This window comes from Vespula pensylvanica, chromosome 1 (genome assembly GCF_014466175.1).
Source record: "Vespula pensylvanica isolate Volc-1 chromosome 1, ASM1446617v1, whole genome shotgun sequence".
Lineage (NCBI taxonomy): Eukaryota > Metazoa > Arthropoda > Insecta > Hymenoptera > Vespidae > Vespula > Vespula pensylvanica.
The window spans coordinates 214,142-234,565 of record NC_057685.1 but is presented as its reverse complement, the minus strand read 5'-3'; the positions used below and the strand labels follow the sequence as shown (position 1 = coordinate 234,565).

The following is a 20,424-nucleotide window of genomic DNA, read 5'->3' as shown; positions in this document are numbered from 1 at the left end:
ACACCTGAAAAGACACATCCGTCTGTATTTGCAAAGCCGGAAAACGTCGGTGTTTCGATATAATTTCTGAACGACTGCGCGCACGTGCGTCCTCGCTAGCGAGCCGATGCTTTTGGCAAGGAGCTACCTTTTACACGTTATTCCTCGGTTAAACAAAGAGCTCGCGAAGAGAAGCACGTTCCATCTTGGAGGAAGTACGACGCGCGACTCCTTTATTCAATTTTTATTAAGGAAAAAAAACGCACTCACCGAGAACAATCGGCGCGTCTTAGTCATCAGGGAGAAGGAACAACGTTGGCACTTCTTCGAGTACATGGATCAAAGGAATCATCGATCTAACGAAAGTTTCTCCGAAATCCGTGGGATCGTTAACATTTTCGCGAGGCTGTTCTCGCGCGAGACTCGAAAGAAAAGATCGCACGGCACAGAGGCGGCGTCTCGCGCGCGTTTCGACGAAAGAATCGCGTGGAACGACCGCGATCATGCGCTCTCCCTTTCTTTTTTTCTCTTTTCCTCCGTACAGCACCGCGCGAGTCTTCGTGTTTATCCAGAATCGTCGCAAACAACAAGAGGAATGATACTCGAAAAATGATACGCTCGCTCGTGAATGAGCAAAGAGAAAAAAAACGAATCGCTTGACGATCGACGTAGACGATCGTGGCGCCTCTTTCGTTAGGACGAAAATGGGCGATAGCGTTTAATCGCGAAATACGTTACTACGTTCAACTACGTAAGAACGCCTGGGAACGCGATGCGTTGCGAAAGGCAAATGCATCGCCGTCGGCTTCGACGCGAAAAGCTCATATATGCATTTGGCGCAACAGCGTATCGCGATAGAAGCGATATTACCTGACGTCGTGTTTTCGCCACGCGACGACCGATTTCGTCGTCGCCTATGACGTCGTAGATCGAGCGCGCGCGCTAACAGCTGACGAACGTTGTTTGTTGGCAATCGCTCGTTCTTCGAGGCTCGTAAAATCGTTATCGGGAGAATAGAAAGAGAACGAGTACGTAGTTACGCGTTTGATCCAATAACGCGACTACGATTCGCAGAGGAGACGTTGCAGACTCAAAGAGTCTTCCGTAAAATGGAAGAAGAAGGAGAGGGCGGTTAGAAGCTGCGCTTTAACCGCATCGGTTAGCGGTAGAATCGTTCGGTCAAAGCGTCGCGACCCCACCCGGAAGGAAGAACTCACGAGGGTAAGTAAGCCCATGCTTAATTTCTTTAAAACGATCTTATGATAAGTAGACCATATAATAAGTAGGGGCTAGCCGTAGTCCCTAGTAACGATCGACAAAGAAGAAAAAGGTTAACCCTTTTTGCTTTGTCGTTGGTTGTATCGTGCGGCGGAAGGATGTCCCGTCGCGCGTATACTCTCTTCCCGCCGTCGGTCGAGAGCTTTTTTATCGGGGCCCGATGAAAATCGTCGCGAACCTTGGGGAAACGGTGAGGCGCGTCGAGGCGTCAGAATGCGAATTACGGATACGGAATGATTCGGGTGTTGAAGAGGTCTACGCACGTACGCGCTCCTATACATACGTATTTATGTGCCTACGTGGGTTCCCGTCGCACTCGGCTGCCGAGGAGCGTGAGTGTACCGAGATCGGTCGCTATATTTACCTTAGGAAAAGTCGCCTTGCCAAGTCGAGTAAGGTGTCGCGAGCATAGCGGTAGCCGCTGCACCGGCTGCCGGATAAATCCAGTTCGACGCTAGAACGAAGACGAAACGACGTAAACATAGTCGGGACGAGTACCGAAAAGCGAACCTCACATCCGTCCGATGACCGATATAACGCGTCCGTATCCATCGATCCGCCGACGCGTCTAGGGGCGGCGTCTGGTTCTTGCTCGGGCGGCGGCACGTTTCGCGAAGAGTTAGGAGGTCTCGGAGGAACGCGTTCTCTTTCAAGTTACTCACTTCCCGACGATCCTGAGGCGCATCACGGGCTTGGCCGGTGTCTCGTGTGAACGGGCCTTAACGTATTCGTTGGTCCGTCACGAGCAGTGGAGGGGAAAAAGAGTAAAGATAGCATCGCGGGTATATCTCTCGAGCTAGTCTCGCGGTGCTAAGAGAGTTAGGTCGGTTATTTCCGTCATCTCTTGAGGGGTTCACGACCTGGAGGCCGAAGGCTCCTGCGTGACGTAACTCGTCGCGTCGCGTCGCACTGCTCGACGCAAAGAGGTACGTAGGTGAGCGCCCGAATATCGCGACATAAACACCGTGAAAGAGCCGCCGGCGGTCGTCCGTCGAAATCGACCGACAGCGAAGGCACGCGATAATTAATTTAGAAGTCAATTAACTCGCGAAAGTTGCGAAAGCGCGGACCGATACATCTTGTGTACGTTCAACAGGTATCCGAGTAAATTTCAATCGGATGGACTCCGTAGTACCCTCCAGACCGTTGCCACTGTTCGCTCGTCACTCGCCAAACCGGAATACCGAAAAGAGTTTAGGTCGAATCGTTTCGATCGTACCAATGAAATTTTTACGTAGACTCGATCGCGGAAGAGAAAGAACAAAGGTAAGGGATCCCCTCGAAGCGGGAACCATCGGATTCGGAATGAAATTTGAATATAAGAGAGAAATTCCAACGGACGAGATAAATTGTTGATAAATTTCCAAGGATCCTCGATCCTCCCCGTATGTCCATCCCGCGAACTCTCGTCGAGGCGTACCGCCTTCGAGTGGAATTCCGAGCTACGTTCGCAGGCGGCCGACGCAAGTGGCAGCTCGTTAAATTAAAACCATCAGGAATCGTCGACGACCGTTCCGAACACGAGACGGAAAGATCCAATTCGTCGTCGAGTATCGGTTCTTCGCGCTTGGGACCTAGGCAAGGTCGAAGGAAACGTGACAAGGGTTCTTTATACGCGCGTGCTCCGCGCTCTCTAATGCCTGATAAAGCGATAATGCATGCTTCGAGATTCGACGATGAAATTTCCTCTAGATCTTTTCTCTCCAGACAATCCGTCGACGAAGATTTCTCGGCAAGGGACGAGTCGAATGGAAGAGCTACGTCCGCCGCTACCGTCATACCCATATCGATTAACGAGCGAAGCAAAGATCTCGAACCAAGATCTCAAAGGTTTAAACCCCGAATCGGTCGTATTTAAAGTTAAGCGATCGAATCGGAGCTTATCTTTATCGTCGATGAAAAAGGTCCGCTTCCTTAGTCGCATTCCCGAAGCCGTTCTCGTATTTTCCTCTCGTCGCGTCATCTGGCCGTACGTACGCGTCAAGAGCGCGCAACAAGGTCCATGTGGGAACCGGTATAGAACCGGTGACAGTCGGACGGGCGGGAGAGTACAGAGAGTCCGTAAGCCACATCCGGTAGGAACATTTCTGTTGCACGATCGTTCCAGATAAATAACACACACGTTCGTGCGGGCACGGCGGTTTCTCGTACGTAGACAAATCAACCTCGTTACGCTGCTCTTATTGAAATCTTAGTCGCAGACACCGAGGGTGAGTCGCCTCCGTCCCACGTGATTTCCAACTTTTCTTCCTCCCCCTCCCGCTCCGCTCTCTCCCTCTCAACCTTCTCTTTCTCGATTTTATTCCTCGCCAGTTTCTCGCTCGCCTTTGTTTCTTCCCTTTTTCCAATCCCAAGATCTGGCCCCGTAGTATACGATAAACCCAAGAGAGCTGGCGTCTATCGACGAGCCGAGCTTTTTTCCTCGACTCGTCGCGGCCGAGTCGCCGCGTAGTCGATCTCTCCCTCTCTCACCCCCGAGTAGTCGTAGGCGTGGTTGGTGCCTACCGGAACTTTGTCGCGGCACGCGAGTTTCTTCCTAATAAACGAGCGAAAATTCTCGTTTCTTCTCGCGTGATCGAAAATATTACCTTTCCTCGGACCAACGTTTTACCGTGCCTACGAAGGCTTCGACTAAAAGCGTCAAAGAGACGCTCTCCTCTTATGTTTGGAACCCTTTGAGAGGCCGGTTGGTTTCTTTAATCCGCATTCGACGACGACGACGACGACGACGACGACGACGACGACGGCCCACGCGACGTCGCAACGACGCAGGGCAAATAATTAGCGAGTGCAGACTCCGCATTGCTCCCGCCGCTCGCACGGAATACCTCGCGGGCCTTTCTCGGCATTCTCGGACAGTTATTCGAGGCCAACGATCGAGCACGGCAAAAAGGGTGGGGGAAGGGAAAAGTCCCGTCGCGAATCCGTTCTCGCTTCGTCTGGAAAAAAACGATTCGTACGAGATCGCACGAATGAAAAGAGAAAAAATATATATCGATCCAAGTCGAAACGTGTTAGTAAGTCGATCCTTTTACGCCCAATATCCTTACGCCGATATCCTTCTACGATGTACCTTTAATGATTTTCCAAATCTGGATCTTGTGGATATTTAAAAAAAGTTCTTCGCAATGACGATTCGATCGCGGATAAATATTGGTCGACAGCTAGAAAAATGAGTTAGGCGTAATACGTCCTGTTTTTTATACGCACGTCGGAGTATCTTCTCTTGGTCGCAATACGATAAACCGACGTGCGTCATGGCGATGCGCTGACGCAACGCGTATGTATTTGCACCGAAAGGACGGAGAAAACAATGAGAAATATTTCGTACGTGTACGTGCGTCAGCGGCGATACCTGCGTTACGAAAGCAAGGCGATTGTCGGGCGAACGACAGCCGTCGACGCGCCGTTCGCGTCCTCTCCGACGACGATAATACGAGCTCGTTAAACGCCTAACGGAGCGTTCCTCTCAACGGTCTGCACGCTTCACGTCATTTTTCAAACTTATTGTTAGACTACGGCCAGCAGGACGTTGGTTCGTTCGTTCATTCATTCCCGAACGACTACTACCTACCTACCTACCTACCTACCTACCTACCTACCTGACTGCCGCTGCTGTTGCCGCTGCCTACGCGTATTAACGGCACCTCCGGTCGCGGCCGGTTACGCGAATGCCGCTGCGTACGCTCGCGCTCGAGTACGAGTTTCTCGGAGTAATTGATAGGCGAACTAGGAATAGTTTCTACGGTACGCCGCTTTCCATTGACGAGCGACGAAAGACCATGGGCGAGCATTGTCACACGTCGTGGATCGCCACGTTTCGAGTCGCTACTCCGCTTTTCCGTCTTTCTTTTTGTTTCCTCGAAGCTTTTTCTCGAAGCTCGTTAAACTGGATCAGATAAACGCGCACGCCTCACAGAAATTCCCCGAAAGACTTTACGCGCGTTCGTAGGAAAGCGGCCGGACGCGTCACCGTTATTAAAACGTTCGCCGCGACGATCGCTCCTTCCTTCGTCCTCGAGATACGCCCTTGCCATCGCGAATTACGGACTTTCCTTCGATCGTTTATTTCACTGGAGGAAGCCAATCCTGTCGTTACAGGAAAAAAGGTCTATACGCTATCCTATTGAGAAACGAGTTGGCGAGAAATGCGTCTTACTTGTTTCGATAAAAAATAAGTCGGCCATCCAACGAACATTCGTTCTATTTTGCAACGGCCTCGACGCATCCTTCGTTCGAAAGCGTTAGCCGAGCGATCGTGCTCGCGAGGACGTACGCGCGCATACTCGCGCTCGTGCGTAAGCACGTAAATATCCGCTACGTATGCGCGTACCTACGTACGTGGAGTCGCGAGTACAGCCGGCTGGCTTCGTTTGCTTAGTGGTAATTAGTACGCGCGGCCCTGCCTTCGTTGCACACTTTTTCGCACTTAGGCGAGTACGCGTGCACCCGTCGGTCGTTCGCTAATTGCCACGAATAAACGAGGATCGCACCTCCTGGACGATGCTCCTTCTCCTTCTATCCAGCGGCTTTCGTCGAGTTTTTATTGCTGTTCATCGCGAACGACCGACGAGTAAATAATAACATCGTCTTGTTTTTAAACGACGACCGAACTATCGTGTAAGATAATCCACGATATCGTCGTAATAGCCAGCTACGTCGTGCCTTTTCCGCCAGCATTTCCCTTACGCAACGAGTAAACACTCCGTCGGCGCTTACCGATGTTCTCGCGTAAAAGCGAATTCGGAAAAGGTTAGGTATTCTACGTAATACGACGTAGTAGGAAGTCGCGCGTGGATTCGAGAACGCTCAAAAACAAATCGTGTCCCATCAAGCAGAAATACTTGCAACTTTATACGTGCTATAGAAACAATCTCGGTGATCTCTTTCAGTGGCGCACGCGCGCCGATACGTCGCTGAGACAGCGATATTCCTTCGGGAGGATCCTCGCCATTCCTCTCGTTACACTACCGATATTATTTTTCTTACCTTTTCGCTTACACGCGCCCTTTTCTCCTACGTATCTCGCCGAAGAGTCGGAATACGATCGTTCCTTCCGCCTTTTTCTCCATCCGTTAGCGTACTAGACCGCGGATAATCTATGAAAGCGAGATGCTTTTGCTTATCAACGATTCTAATCGCCGGAGATTTCACCTGTCACAGTTCCCGAGGCTATCGTCGGAAAGAAAAGAGACGAGGTAGTAGGAAGCGCAGAGCGATAAGAAAAAGAACTTTTTTCGAACGGTCGACTCGAACGGTTACACTCGTGCGTTTAAACGAACGCAACTGCGGTAATTAGTCTTATCTTTGAGCGATGCCGATCGCGTTTTCTATTTTCTTAATGTATACCCTCCAAACGAGGACGCTCGTTTCTTCGACCTAAGCGCGTTGCCGCGTTAGGGAGAGAGAGAGAGAGAGAGAAAAGACACGGTTTCACCTTTCCAGTGACGTTGGTATACGTATGTACTTTGAATTCCCGTCGTTTTTGCTGATAATCGAAAGATACTCGATATCGTGGGCGTGCGAGTGTACACGACGGACGGCCATCGTCGATATACGAGCACGTTCTACGAGCACGATATACGTCACTCGGTGATCCCCACTAAGTTTTTTCTCCTACCTCTACGTAGAAATTGTCGTCGCGATGGCGACGCGAAATAGCCATAGGAAATTTCAAAAGTCCGCTCTCTCGACGAGAAAAATATTTATTTCCCCGTTAATCACTCTACGCGCGACATTTTTAAGATTTATATCGGAGAACAAGACGATCGATTCGAGATCGAGGAAACGCTTACGCGCGGTCGACCGTTTCGCGTTAATCGCTTTTTACAGCGCCTTCTTCTCCCTGGGCCATACAGATCGCGCGCGCAAACGTTTACATAATTTAAAGGTCGCGTAATAAGGCTAAAGAGATCTATTTTCAGACGCGAACCTTCCTCCTCGCTTCTAGGAAAAGGAATAAGGAAAGAGAGAGAAAAAAAAGAAAAGAAAAATAAGAAAAACGGTAGTACGTTCGCGTCACACGATATTTATGGCGCGATGTATCGAGGAGGGGGGGGGGGGTAAAAAATAAATACATCGCCAGAGTCCGAGGCAGGCGTTTTCGCGAACGGCGAAACGTTTTCCCTCTTTCTTCGTTAATTAGACATTGTTTATTTATCGTGATCTCGCAGCGTTTGAAAGTCGCTTCAAAGGAACAGAAACGACGCGAAAATCTTCGTTGAAGTCGTCAGCCCGGAGATTAAAACAACATTCCGGATAGTCTCTTAACGCGATCCAGCGAACATGCTTCGAACGAAAGGATTCTACGATAGGAACGAGGATCGCGACTGAGACGGTCAGTCGATTCGCGCGTAAATAACGATAGAACGGTTACGCGCGCTTTTCGCTGTGTTTACTCGCATAGTTGAGAAAAGAAGGCGACCTTAGGAAGAAGGCCGCTCTCGATCCGTTTTCTAAGCTGGAAAATCGTGTCGCGTCGACGACTACGGCAGAAATATTATTATTCCAAGGAAGCGTCCGCCGAGGCGTGTCTCGAAGGAAGGCTCGTTTCGATCGTAGACCAAACGGTTTCTCCGTTTTGCGCGGTTGTATCGTCTTTCGACGAGGTATTCGCGATTTCGTCATCGATGACTCCTCGCTCGTGCGCGAGAATAGCCGCGCTTTTGCTTCGAGGAGAAGCGGAGCGTGCGCTTCTAGCGGAGCGCTCGGTATTCGGAGAATGCGGCGCATAGCTAGGAGCGGCACTATCTCGCAACGCGACCGGGATGCTCTCGAGGATGCTCAACGAGTCGACTACGCTCGATATATTCGATGATTCGCGAGGAACGCGATCCTTCGTCCTTCCCCCGTCCTCCGTCGGATATGACCGACGCGTCGCGTTCTCCTCGTTCACCTATTATGTCGCAGTCCTGTGTTTATGTTTACGTTTCCACTTTGCGCGCGTTCTCTTCCCCCTTCCCTCCGTTGATTTGACGAAAATCGAAGACTCGTTCGCAGCGTCAGCCGACCGTCCATATCGAAAAGGGACGTAAAACGATCGATGCAACGTTCGCCGCGCTGACCGTCGAGAGATTCGCCGGCCGGAATCTCTCTTCGGCCGTATCTCGAATCAATGAACGACGCCGATTGAATATGTATTACGAATATTATTAGAATTCACAAAGTCGAGCCATTCTTCTTTCTCGAGAATTCCATTAGCATGCTTTATAGTTATAGATAGCAATAAAGTTGTCGAGGCTCGTCGCGTTGATGGCCGTTTATAGCTTACCAAGGAATTGTAGCGAACGATACCTCGAAAGGAACGTTGCGTAACGACCGTGCAACCTTTTCGACGTAACACGCGAGCCGCGCGTGACGTCGGAAAATGTAAGAATTTCCGTAACGACGAATTCGATACGATCGACGAATTTCGAGGACGAGTTTCTTCTCCCGGCGAATCAAGGACGAACGATCGTAACATTTGGAAATACCATTACCGCCGACCCGAGGACTTCGTTCTCGTAATTACGCCACGGTTTTGCACCCTGGATCGCGATAAAACCCAAGGTAATCGAAGAGTTCTTTGGCCAGAGGTTATACGCGGGTACCGATCTGTAATGCGAATAACGAAGCTGTTACCTCGGTCCTCGGACGAGCCAATTACGCTCGTGCGTCGTAGCGGAGTCGTAGAAACCGTCGGACGAAGATTACGTAAAGCGTAATCTCACCTTTGAAAGCGTTCCCGTTCCATCTTTCATCGTCTCGCGCACATCGATATCGATCGCCGAGCGGCCCTCGATTTCGCTATTTTCCGCCATTCGATTTCGGCAACGGAGAAGGCCGGTCGAGCCGCGGAAAATACGCGTATCGACGATTCCTTCCCGATCGAAAGCAAAATTTTTTCTTTCGCAAAATTCGCATTCGCCTCGAACCAATCCCAAAGAGTATTTCACCTACGATCGAGTTGCGTAGGTGGGAGGAGGAAAAAAAGAAGAGAAACGAGATAAAAGGAAACGCGAAAGGGGAACGGCTTTTCTACGAAAGGACCGTTCGTTTCGTCTCTTCGGCCTCGCCGATCGTTGGCATTGTCGTTCGCATTATCTCCGGAACGTGCGCAGCGAGTGGATATACGGTACCAGATATACGTACGTACCCGCTATATATAGGAGATACGTAGGCATACGCGTATATATGCCCATGTTTCTTGAAAGTCGTGGAAGCGAATAAAAATGCATCCAAGCGCTACAATCACACCTTTCACACCGGCTCACCTTGTACGTCCGGAACGCGTATAATGGAATATTATCGATACGTTCGCCGATGTGTCTCTCTCCCCCGCTTTGCGCGTCTCGGTAACAGCGCCAAAATTTCCAATCTCAACACTCTGGAATGATGTATCTCGAATCCACGGGTAATGTTTCCCGGCGGTCAAAACCGCTCGGACGTTCCTGGAGAACGGGCTGATCGAAGAAAAGGATCGCGGAACGGAGCTTTCCGCGTTTTCATCCTTAAACGGTCGACGCTCGGAGCTCGGTGAGATAAGAAGCGGTCGTCGGTTCGAGCGGAGAACGAGCGGAGAACGAACGAAGAGGCGCTCGAGCTGAAACCATACGACCGACCGAGTTGGTTCGTGGAAGGAGTGGAAAAAGACGAGGAGAGTGGCGAGCGTTCGCTCGTCGCGGCCTTAGAAGGTCGCTAGCTCGGGCTAACCTTCTTTAGCATCTTGCATCGCCTTCCCGCCAGCTCGCTTCCTCCCTTCGCTCCTCCTCTCCTCCTGCAGCGGTCTTCCATCTCTCTGTTCGCGCGAGCACTCGATCTCCGGCACCTATGGCATTCGCTTCAAAGTCTTTGCGCTCGCGCGCCGAAGAGACGGAGATAGAACAGATCGAGGGGGCGAGAGCGAGGGGAATGCGCTCGCTTTCTTGCTCTCTCGTGAGAGCGACGGAGGAGGATGCACCTGCGCGTCGAGCCGACAAGGTGCAGCAGCGGCACCGGCAGCCAGAGAATTCCACAGTTCTCTCCGGAGTAGTTCTCTACGAGTCGTTGCCTTCTCCCCCCCCCCCCCCCCCCCCAGTTTATTTCTCCCCTGGCCTTTATGTCACGCAAATCTTTCGATTGCCAAACGCCACCTCTTCGTTTCGCCGAGGAAGAAGATCGGAGAATCTTAGTACGGTCGAAGGATCGATCGAAATAGAATTAGAATTCGATAGCGCAAACGAGGGAGAAACTACTTCGAAATCCGTATCGATACGATAAAAAGTATCAGCGAGACTTGCCCTCCTGCACCTTCTTCTACTCGCAACAGCACGATCCGCGATCGAGCGTGCCGCCTGCTCGACGGACCACCAGGCGATTCCTCCCGAACGAGATACACATCCGATCTAGTTTCGTAGATCGTGCGAACCAGCTCCTATCGAGTTTCGCACAAATCGCAGCACGTAGGCCAGCTTTATGCTCCGTTGCACGGTGGCCCGTGTGCTTTCTACGCTTCTTATTATCGAGACCGTTCAGTTTTGTTACGATTTCGCGCCTTCTATGACAAAGTTTTCCTTTCGAAGGAATTAGAAACGTTGGCGGATATTCGTCGGTCGAGTTTTCGACTCGTGAAAGCTATTGACTCTATCTCTCTCCTCTTCGCAAAGTTCTCTTTACTTTCGACTATAGGTCGGTCCTCTCTTACTCCTCTTCGAGAACCAGAGTCTACCATTCGCGGGAGGAGTCATCGAGGTCCTTTCGAATAGGAGAACCTCTTTGTTCGATCCTTGATATTTAAGGGTCGCACTTCTGGAACGAAGGAACGAGTTCGTCCTGTGGAGGACTTCGGCGTGATCTTTAACCCTTGGAAAACCGCGGAGAGAATTCACGATTGTACGGTGAAAGGCACGCGCAAAAGTACGCACGATTTCTTTCATTCTCAAGTCGTTACGGACAGAAAAGGAAGACGAAGAAAATGGGAAAAATATTCTAAAGCGGAGATACATTAAATTCGAGGATTCGTTCGACAGAAAGTTTTCCTATGCGATACGATCGATGGGCACGAACAGAAAGGAAGGAGAGAGGAGCGCACGGGCACTTTCCTCGTTGCTCCCGTTGACTTCTCGGAAGGCGAAGATGCGCGCGAGAGAAAGATAGGGAAGCGAACCTGGGTCCTGTGCTCTCGCGAGCTCGTGCACGTAAGCGTTCGCTCGGTATGGGGTGCGGAACGCGCCGAGGGGAAGAGAGAGAGAGAGAGAGAGAGAGGGAGACAGAGAAAGAGTACGCCGAGCAAAGGAAGGCGAGACAGGCCTTATACGAGCGCGGTGGCCGCCTCCTTCCCCTTGCGCTGCTCCACCGCTAATGTTTGATAGTTGTGTGTGGGCCGGCTCTGGCCGCCGCAGCGTGAGAGAGGAATGCAAGGATGCATAGCTGACTCGTGTTGCCGTTCTTTGGTGTAACGCGACGTCGTCCACTTCGGACAATCGCCGGTGTTACTCCTCGAGGGGTCTTCCGAAACCAGACTTCTCAAGGCTTCGAGATAAACTCATGAATCATCCTGCCTGTTAATCTCCGGATGTTTGTTCTCCGTTCATTGATCCCCTACGCCTCGAGTACGCTTATTGGCCGACCGTACGAACTCGTCTTCGACGAATCGACCAACGTCGATTACGAGCCGCGTACTCGACGCTTTTTTTTTACTTTTCGGAGAAAATTCGAGACCGAGTTGACATCGGAGACGTCGCTCTCCAGAGAAAGAGAGAGAGAGAGAGAGAGAGAGAGGAGAGGCTACGTTTTCGAGAACGAAACTCATCAGGAATAATGGACCGAAAGATCCATTGGGAGAACGGAGTAACGTTCGCTCCTGACGCCTACCAGGAAAAGGAGAATAGAAAAAGTGTTTGGATTTAATAGAACGTTTTATCTTCGTTCGCCTTGCCAATCGGATCGGATGAGATATTCGGCACCACCGATGCCAAAGCTTTTTTTATTTCATACGCGTTATTGTACCCGACAAGGGAATCTACGATCTACGAATCTACGAGCGAGAGCGGAAGAGAGAGGAAGAGAGAAAGTTTCCTTCGAGGTAAGAATTATAGCAGTGGTATCTCGTTCTCCCGTTCTCCGCTGTTCACCCTTTGGTCCACCTCCTTGAACTCGGCACTGCCAAGTTGGCTTATCGGTGTGCACCTTTTTATACTCGAACGAAACGGCACCTTTGTACGTTCCTCCAACGCTCGTATTTCTTCTTCGTCCGACTGATTTCTCTCTCATCCCTTCTGCCCGTATTTATGTAATTTCCTGCGTCGTTGCCAATTCTATTATTATTGCCAAATACGTAATCCCTTACTGGTTATCGTACACAGCTTTATACGTTTATTACAACTTTCTATCAAAGGAACGATAAAAACTGCGAGAACACGGCGAAGCAGCGAGTAGCGAGTCCCACGAGGCCCCCGCTAAACGATAATCGTCCAACTATTGACGTCCAAGGACTCGGTAGTCGCGAACCAAGCGACAAATTATAAGTGGCCCTGAAGCGCAAAGGCAAACTCGTGGGATAATTGATCCCTCGGATCGGCTCGACCGTAGCTCAACCGAGTAAACCTTCCCAAAAGCTTCGAACGAATTCGATTAAAGACGCGGCTGACGGGAGCCGTTAAAGCGACTAATCGCGCACGAAATCATTTTCGAAACGGTACGACCGTACTGGTCGGTCTCCTCCTCACGACGCTCCGTTGCGGCATACCCGTTCGATCGAACGAAAATTAAAGAAAAAACGAACAAACGCGAGCCAATTTTTTTTCCATGACGCACGACACGGATTGCTACTAATAAAGATCGATTCGTACGCGTTATATAATCGAGCAACGAATATGTTTTCAAAGTCATAAGGCGATTCGCCTACACTCGTAACGCGATATTACCGTTTTCTCGGTATATCAGAGTTTCGTAGCGACGTTGCGTCGTTTGCACGCGCGTGCATCCACGCGAAATACTACGTCGAGTTATTTTTTTCCTTTTACTTCCAGCTTATCGCGTCCGCCAACGTCAGCATAGCGGCACGATTCGCACGTGGAGATAGCCACCGTGCTCGTACTACGATTCGCAATGCTGGTAACAATACTCGCATCGAGATAAGTCGCGTCAAGGAAGAGAGAGAGAGAGAGAGAGAGAGAGAGAGAAAAAGTGAGAGAACGCGCGCGCGCGCGCGCACCATTGCGAAGCGACACGTGTCGAGGAAACGATAAGCGAGTAGCGGCTTTGCGAAGCCTCGTTTCGTTCGAACTATCCGTCCGTTTCGCTTTTTCCTTCTCCTCCTCTCTTTCGATCGAACGGAGGAAAAAAGAAGAAAAAGAAGGAAGAAAGATCTCCTCTTAGCAACATTGTATGCGAATTCTCGATCGGCGAAAGAACGTTGAACTGGTTATCGTGACGAGCGGAATCTCGACGCAAAGAGGAGCGAGCGTTGGCGCCTCGATGGCTCGACTACGCGCTTCGCGACGCGTTTCGAAATTCGCAAACGCGTTGTCCGCCCCCTGGTCCAGTGAGAAAAGCGTCGCACGATACGCGTAGACCAGGTGGTATCCATCCAACCGGTTTTTATTTCTCTTCGGACGAACGGAGCAACGGACAGACGGTAATAAAATCGTGGGTGCGCGAACGACGTATCCGCGAGGTCGGAACGAAAACCGACGTGCGGAAGTAGGCAGAGACGTTCGTCGATCTTCAAAAGAATAGGAATGTTCTATCCCGACAAAAGCGACGATTCCGATCGATCTCCTGTTTCCTTCGATTCGAATCGATCAGGATCTAAGAAAGCGATCGCCAAGGAATACGTCCGAAATTTGTCTCCCTTCTCGGTAAATCCGCGAGAGCAAGCCGTAGAAAAGTCGTTGCTACTCGGGACTACTCGTTCTCGAAGTAGTACAAGGAGGTGGAGAGTCTCGAAAGAAAGATAGGCCGCGCGTCTGGACGTAGCAGGGGAGAGGAGAATCAATGGGCAAGGATCGGCAGGCTCCTAGGTGAAAGATGCTGCGTAGCGTCGAGAGAAGAAACGAGAAGGAGCCGGAGTGGGGCGCGATGGAGGCGGCGGAGGATGCTCGGAGCTGGCAAGACTCGAGAGAGCTAACGGAGGACATCGAACTGAAATGGCCTCTGGGAGCGCATTCCAGTATTCCACTCTCGCTACCTTAGTCGAAACCCCTCTCCCTCTTGCTCCTACCAGCTTCCTGCACCCTCCCGTCCCTTTCCCCTCCGCCGCTACCTTTTTCTTCGTCCTCTCCTCGTTCCTCCTCCGTCCGCGCTCTCGTCCGTCCAACGTTCGATCTCTCTCCTTTCCCTCTGCGCGCTCTCATCCCTCTCGCCGTGCAGGGGCAGCGATCCTCCCGTTTCGGTATTACGTTCCTTTTATTTCGCTCTTGGAATTCTTCGGTTTTCGCTCGTTGTCGGACTTTTCTCCTCCTTCGTGGATGCTACCGATGAGTCTAGTTTTCGAGAGACCGACCGAGCTCGGAGAGACGGGAAGAGAGAAGCTCCTTCGACGGTCCGTTTTTAAAATCAGACGATGAACTCTCGTCTCGTCCGCCGAGGCGCCCTCCTTTACAAGAATGGACTACTTTTTGGGATTTTTCTCTTTCTCCTTTTCGAGCGTTCTTCCATATTCGCTCTCGCGTAAATCACGACGAATGCGATTAATCTTCGCCAAGAGCATCCCTCTCGCTCTCTCTCAAAATCGTGATTTATTATCTCACGATTATCGGTCCGTTTCGAGAGCGCGACGTCTCCGGGAATTAGCTCTCTCTTTTTGCGCGCGCTCTCTCCCTCTCTCTCTCTCTCTCTCTCTCTCCCTCTTTATCGACCGCGAAGCAAATCGTTCGTTTTTTATCTCGACGCGCGCAACACGGCCGAGCTTTCGTACGGATCGGAATGTGTAAGATGTTCTCCACGAGCGCTCCTCTACGAGTCCGTATCGATGCACTCGGATCGCTTCGCGAACCAGATGCTCCTCCTCGGTCCTCTCCCTCCTCCGCGCGGCTCCTCTCCTCGAGTCTTCGTTGCTTCTATCGTGTGCTTCCCGAGCATAGCAGTTAGCGGTTTGCGATACGGTATTGTAACCTAGGATCGGATGGAGACGATCCGACGTTACCGACTCTTTACCGTCGACGAGTTACGCCGACGATCTACCGAAACGACTGCAAAATAGGTACAAACTTCGTTTAAAAGACTTTAATTGAACGCGTAATTCAGTTCAGCTTCCGATCTTTCTTCCTTCGATAGGATCTCGTTCCCACGAGGGTTTCTTCCTCCGAATTGGTCGTCGTCTTTCCTTGCCTCGCGCCATTCGGCGATCCTCGTGGCACGTGGAATAGCAATATCCGTAGAGAGCGAAGAACTTTGAACAATGCTCTTCGTGGTGAAATTAAAGCCAACGGCCCTGAATGCTCGATTCTTTCTCTCCCTTTCTCCTTTTAACTCTCCGTGGGAAAGCGTCGACTTTGGCCAGGCAGCAACGAGACCCAGAAATTTATGAATATTCGGCCGAAGATAAATTCCCGTTCGGTTAGATCGTTTTGACGATATACGGGTCTCGATATGATATCGGAGGTAAATCGACTCGAGAGTAATCGAGACGAAACTCGAGCGTCTCGTACTCGCGTCTTATTAAGATACCGCTTAAGAAGTCGCGGCGTTTGCTACGATGCTCGAACGAGCTCGCAAGGCAGAGAGGGAAGGAGGGGGTGGGGGGGGGGAGATGGCGAGTACAAAGCGTTTCCAGGAATTCCACCGTTAGTTCAGCCATTACCATTCGCTACATGTCCGGAGCAACTCCGTGAACACATTTTAAAGTGTTTATGGTACTTTTCGAGGAAATGGCTAGTCCCCACCCTCTCGCTTACTCCTCCTCCGTCTCGGGTACGGCCCGAATTACTTACAACGTCGTTTTCTTATGCCGCTCGCTTTACCAAGTGTCGCGGAAAATTGTTCGCGAGCTACTTCCCTTTTTTCACAGAAGCGTTTGGTCTCTCTCCGAAGCAAAATCGTGAAACGATGGAAGCAAAGTCTCTATCCGCTGACGGAAGCGTTGGGTCTCTCGAAAAACACGTCGACGTCGACGTCGACGATCGATCGATCGATCGATCGAGTAAAGACGCGTACGGCTATTTCGTCGAAATCGATTTTCCTTTCTTTCGAAAAATACTTTCGGATCTTCCCCATCGGGAAAACGGTCCTCGCGCGACGGTAAAAGGTTTCTGTTAAAACTCCAAGTAATCCCCCAGAAGTTAAAACTTTTGACGACGACGACGACGACGACGACGACGCTGCCGGAACCTCGCATGGTAATTTTTACGGCGGAAGCTACTTTAACTTTCGTCTCTTATAATAGTATCCTTCGCCGGGAGTATTTGCTGCGATATACAATATTTTTGCGCGCTCGACCGGTTGTAATCCGGCCTTCGAAGAATTTACGACGATATATCCGCGGTGCTTATCGTTTTTAGATAGGATCGCAATAGCTTAGAGTAAAGCGAGGACGCGGTGGCCGTCCTTCGTAATACACGACCGTACCACTTTTATCGGGGCGCACGAAGGAGCTCTCCGATAATCCAAGGACGTGGGGACGAGCGCGCCTTCTCTTTTCCTCTACTCTAGGCGATACGCCTTCTTTCGATTCCTGAGCTTTCGACGCTGCTCGGCGCTGCTTTCCTCTCCCGCTTTAATCCGCTCCGATATCGTGCTCCAAGCATATTCGTGCTCCCTTCGGAGAGCTCTCCTCCCATTAGACGTCCCCTTTTCGTAACGGCGATCGTTTAGCCGCGCAACACCTTCCTATTGTATCAAATAAATGCGATTCGACGAGAAAGGATACGATTATAATATTCGATGCGCATTCCTCGGCGGCGATATCGCGAAAGCAAACGAGAGGAGGCGCTGGAAAGATTCGCGGCGCGGCGCGGAGCAAAGGCGAGCGAAGGAGGGGCGGCGGCGGCGGCGGCGGGACGGAAGGGTAGAGACTGTGAGAGACGCGCAATAAGGCCCCGCGTTTTATGGCAGACGCCGTGGCTAACGGATGTGCCGTTACGGGGCCGCATTCCACGGAGCCACGCATGCGCGACGCGACACATTCCATTGTCTTTTACATTCTTCTCGGCCATTTCTCTCCTCCTCGGTATTCTTAGCACGCTCGTCTCGCTAGCCGCCCCTAAAACCAGAGGCGTAGGGCACCGAGGACCCTTTAACCTTTTTGCGAAACGTCCCTAATATACCCGTCTACGTAATAAAACGACTTTAAACAAAATTTATCCGCGAAAAGATTCCCGTCGGAATTTTCCACGCGAAGATCCACGTTCGTTCAATTATCGTCGACGTCGCCGTTTCTTCTTTTTTCTTTCTCTTTACGTGGAAAAGTGGCACGCGAATCTTTTCACCCGACTTTGCGCGGTCTCGCCGCAATAACAATAAGCGTTGGCTTCGATCGTAACGCGATCGACTCGATAGAAGCAGGATATGCTAATTGTTGGTATCCGCGAGTCGAGCGCGCACTCGTATCCGCGTTAACGAGCCACCGATCGACGCGAAAAACCGGAAGTGCTTCGGATTCCTGCCAACGCACCCGGTGTCTCGCGAAGACGTTGACGGAGGGAGGAAGAAAGTTCCTCTCCGTACCGAGTGTCTCGGAGAAACGAAATCGTCCTGTTATCCCAGAGATCTCTCAAACGCTTCTTGGGAGTAACGTAAGATTCGAGTAACGCAAACCTTCTCTCAAACGCTCGTCGCGACAAACGTTCGCGACCTTCGTTCGTGCTCGCGAATCATCGAGCCGGGAATTTACCGCTCGTAATGTCTCGCGTAGGCGTTACGTACGCGCGCTCGTTAAAAGCGTTCATTTTTTAACGAACGACTCGCGATCATCGCGAAAACCGGAAACGAGCGATACACTGGATAACGACCACGAAGGCTCGGTTAACCTTAACGAACGCGAACCAGCTAGGCCAATCTCGTATGCCGTTACGAGGAGGACGTACGCGCGAGATTTCTAATATCAGATTCGACGTCGCGTCTCGTCAGCTTTTTTCCAATCGAATTTCTCCCTTTACCATTATCCGTATATATCCACGATCGGTTCCGTCGAGAAAAGAATCTTTGAGAAATAATTAATAACCCATTTGATCGCTTCATGCTCTTCTTAAAGACCTAACGGTAGAAGGAACGGAAAAGGATTTCGTTTTGGGGCCTCCTCGTATTTCGGAAACACGGAGCGCACGGACGAGTTTGACATCCCTCGATCCCTTTTATGGCGATCGGAGTGGCATCGAACGAATTTTCGCCCTCGAACTCGTCGTCGTCCTAAGGCCAAACTTTATTAGGCAGTAGATAAAGCCCTCTCGATCGTTCTGAGTCAGCCACGCGTTCGTTCCAGGTCCGGGGCGCGGTGGCGGTGACTCACGTTGGAATTCTGGAGTGGCACAATGGCCTCTATCGACTACGAACGACGACTATGCATGGCGTTTCGAGCGACGCGATAAACTCCGCGCGACCCTTAAATTACAAATTTCAAACTCATTCGTTCTATCGTTTCACCGTCTTGGATAATTCAATAAAGCCGAAATATAAATATTTTTGAGCGCGCCGATATGTTACAAGGTAATACGTCTACTCTCTCGACACCGACAACATTGCTGCAAAAGTTCTTAGCGAGAAGTGTGCCAAGCCAGGACGGCTCCAAAGCCATCGACTTTGCGGCCGTCGTCGCGCTCCTTTCTAGAGAAACGATTGGCCCGAATTCGAAACGGCCTTGCGCAGCTCGCGGTAAGAGTTTTGCGAGTCTCCTCGGATTTCACGTTAACTTACGAGTTGACTGAAAATTTCACGAGTCGAGGAGAGCCGGAGAACGAGAGAGAGGGAGAGAGAGAGAGAGAGAGAGAGACCTCTCGTTCGAAATAAAAACTCTCAATTATTCTGTCTCGTTAAAGTCGTTCTCTTATCCTTAATCGGTCAGGAAAGTCACAGGGTCGATCGCGGTCGGTGTCTCGTCGACTCTCTTAAAGGGAACACGCGCCAAAGTATTTCTCGCGCATATACGCGCGAGATATTTATCTTTGCTCGGGAGAAAGTATATCACAGACAGAGAGTACCGCCGTTGCTTCGGCGTTAGCGAATAGATTCTTGCGGTTTCATAACTTGGTGACCGAAATTCCGCGGTATTGCACCACTAATAATGGCTATGACATCATTGCTTCGTAATTGGCCCCATAAATTAGAAACACTCCATTTTCTTTGGTATACGACGGAGGAGATTTCTGTCTTTGTCATCGCGCGACGCTTTTCATTTTGATCATCGAAATATAGACGATCGTTTTCGCGATTCATCCACCCGCTCGTTAACGCCAACGGCCACCGAGGAGAAAAGATTCGACGGTGATGGACAGGGACCGTTAGATTTTCGAAAATAACCGAGTCTCCTTCGAGCGCGTGCGGCCGCGCGCGAAAGAGAAAGAGAGAGAGAGAGAGAGAGAGAGAGGGAGAGGGAGAGAGAGAGAGATTCGAATCTCGTTGGATCGAACTGTATCATTAGACGCCTGTGTAATAGACTTTCTATTCCGCGACCTAACGTTCCTTCGAGAATTTCCTACGGAGCCTCGATCCGATTATCGGCTACGGGGAAAAAAATGCACGAGCCACGACGACTCTTCTTCGCAACGAATCGACCCTTCTACGTTGAATTTTTAGTCATCTCGGTGTAGTTTCAATTTCGTGCGAAATTTGCACTTTGAGCCAGAGCTCCGAGTACGACGTTTCGTAATCCGTAAGCGGAGAGAACGGTTCGCGCGCATGGCTAAGAGAGTCTTCTCGCGGACAATGGCGCGCAATAAATTTAACGACGGACGTAGGAACGCACGTGCGTGAAACGAGCGTCGAGCAGTGTCCTTTTGAAAGTCGAACCGCGACGGAATTCACTTTCGCCCCGCGGTGGTTCGCTCTTACTCGCGGCTCGCCCGCCGCCGGATGTAAACGAATTAAACAAAGTCGAATATATTATATTTGCCTTCCTTTCGTCTTACTAGTTTATATTTCCTATCGAAAGTAGGATTTACATCGGCGTTGTCAATTAAATGCGCGATAACGTCGTCGTGCGTTAACGTCGCGTTCGACGGCGAACGTCGTAGGAGCGCGCGAGGCTAATCGCGATCGATATCCGATGACCTCGTT

The 20,424-nt window shown here is 50.7% G+C and overlaps 1 protein-coding gene across 5 annotated transcripts in view; it reads right to left on the bottom strand.

Annotated features, from left to right (window-relative positions):
- LOC122628270 (3-phosphoinositide-dependent protein kinase 1) overlaps window positions 1-20,424 on the bottom strand; it is a 150,205-nt gene that overhangs the window by 20,456 nt on the left and 109,325 nt on the right. Inside the window, exon 1 of one of the 5 annotated variants that reach the window (XM_043810393.1) lies at window positions 250-631. The exons of the other annotated variants lie outside the window; for them this stretch is intronic. Coding sequence (XP_043666328.1) covers window positions 250-315 — 66 coding nt within the window. The 5' untranslated portion in view covers window positions 316-631. Of the gene's footprint in view, window positions 1-249; window positions 632-20,424 lie in introns of those variants that run through there. 5 annotated transcript variants of the gene reach the window in all.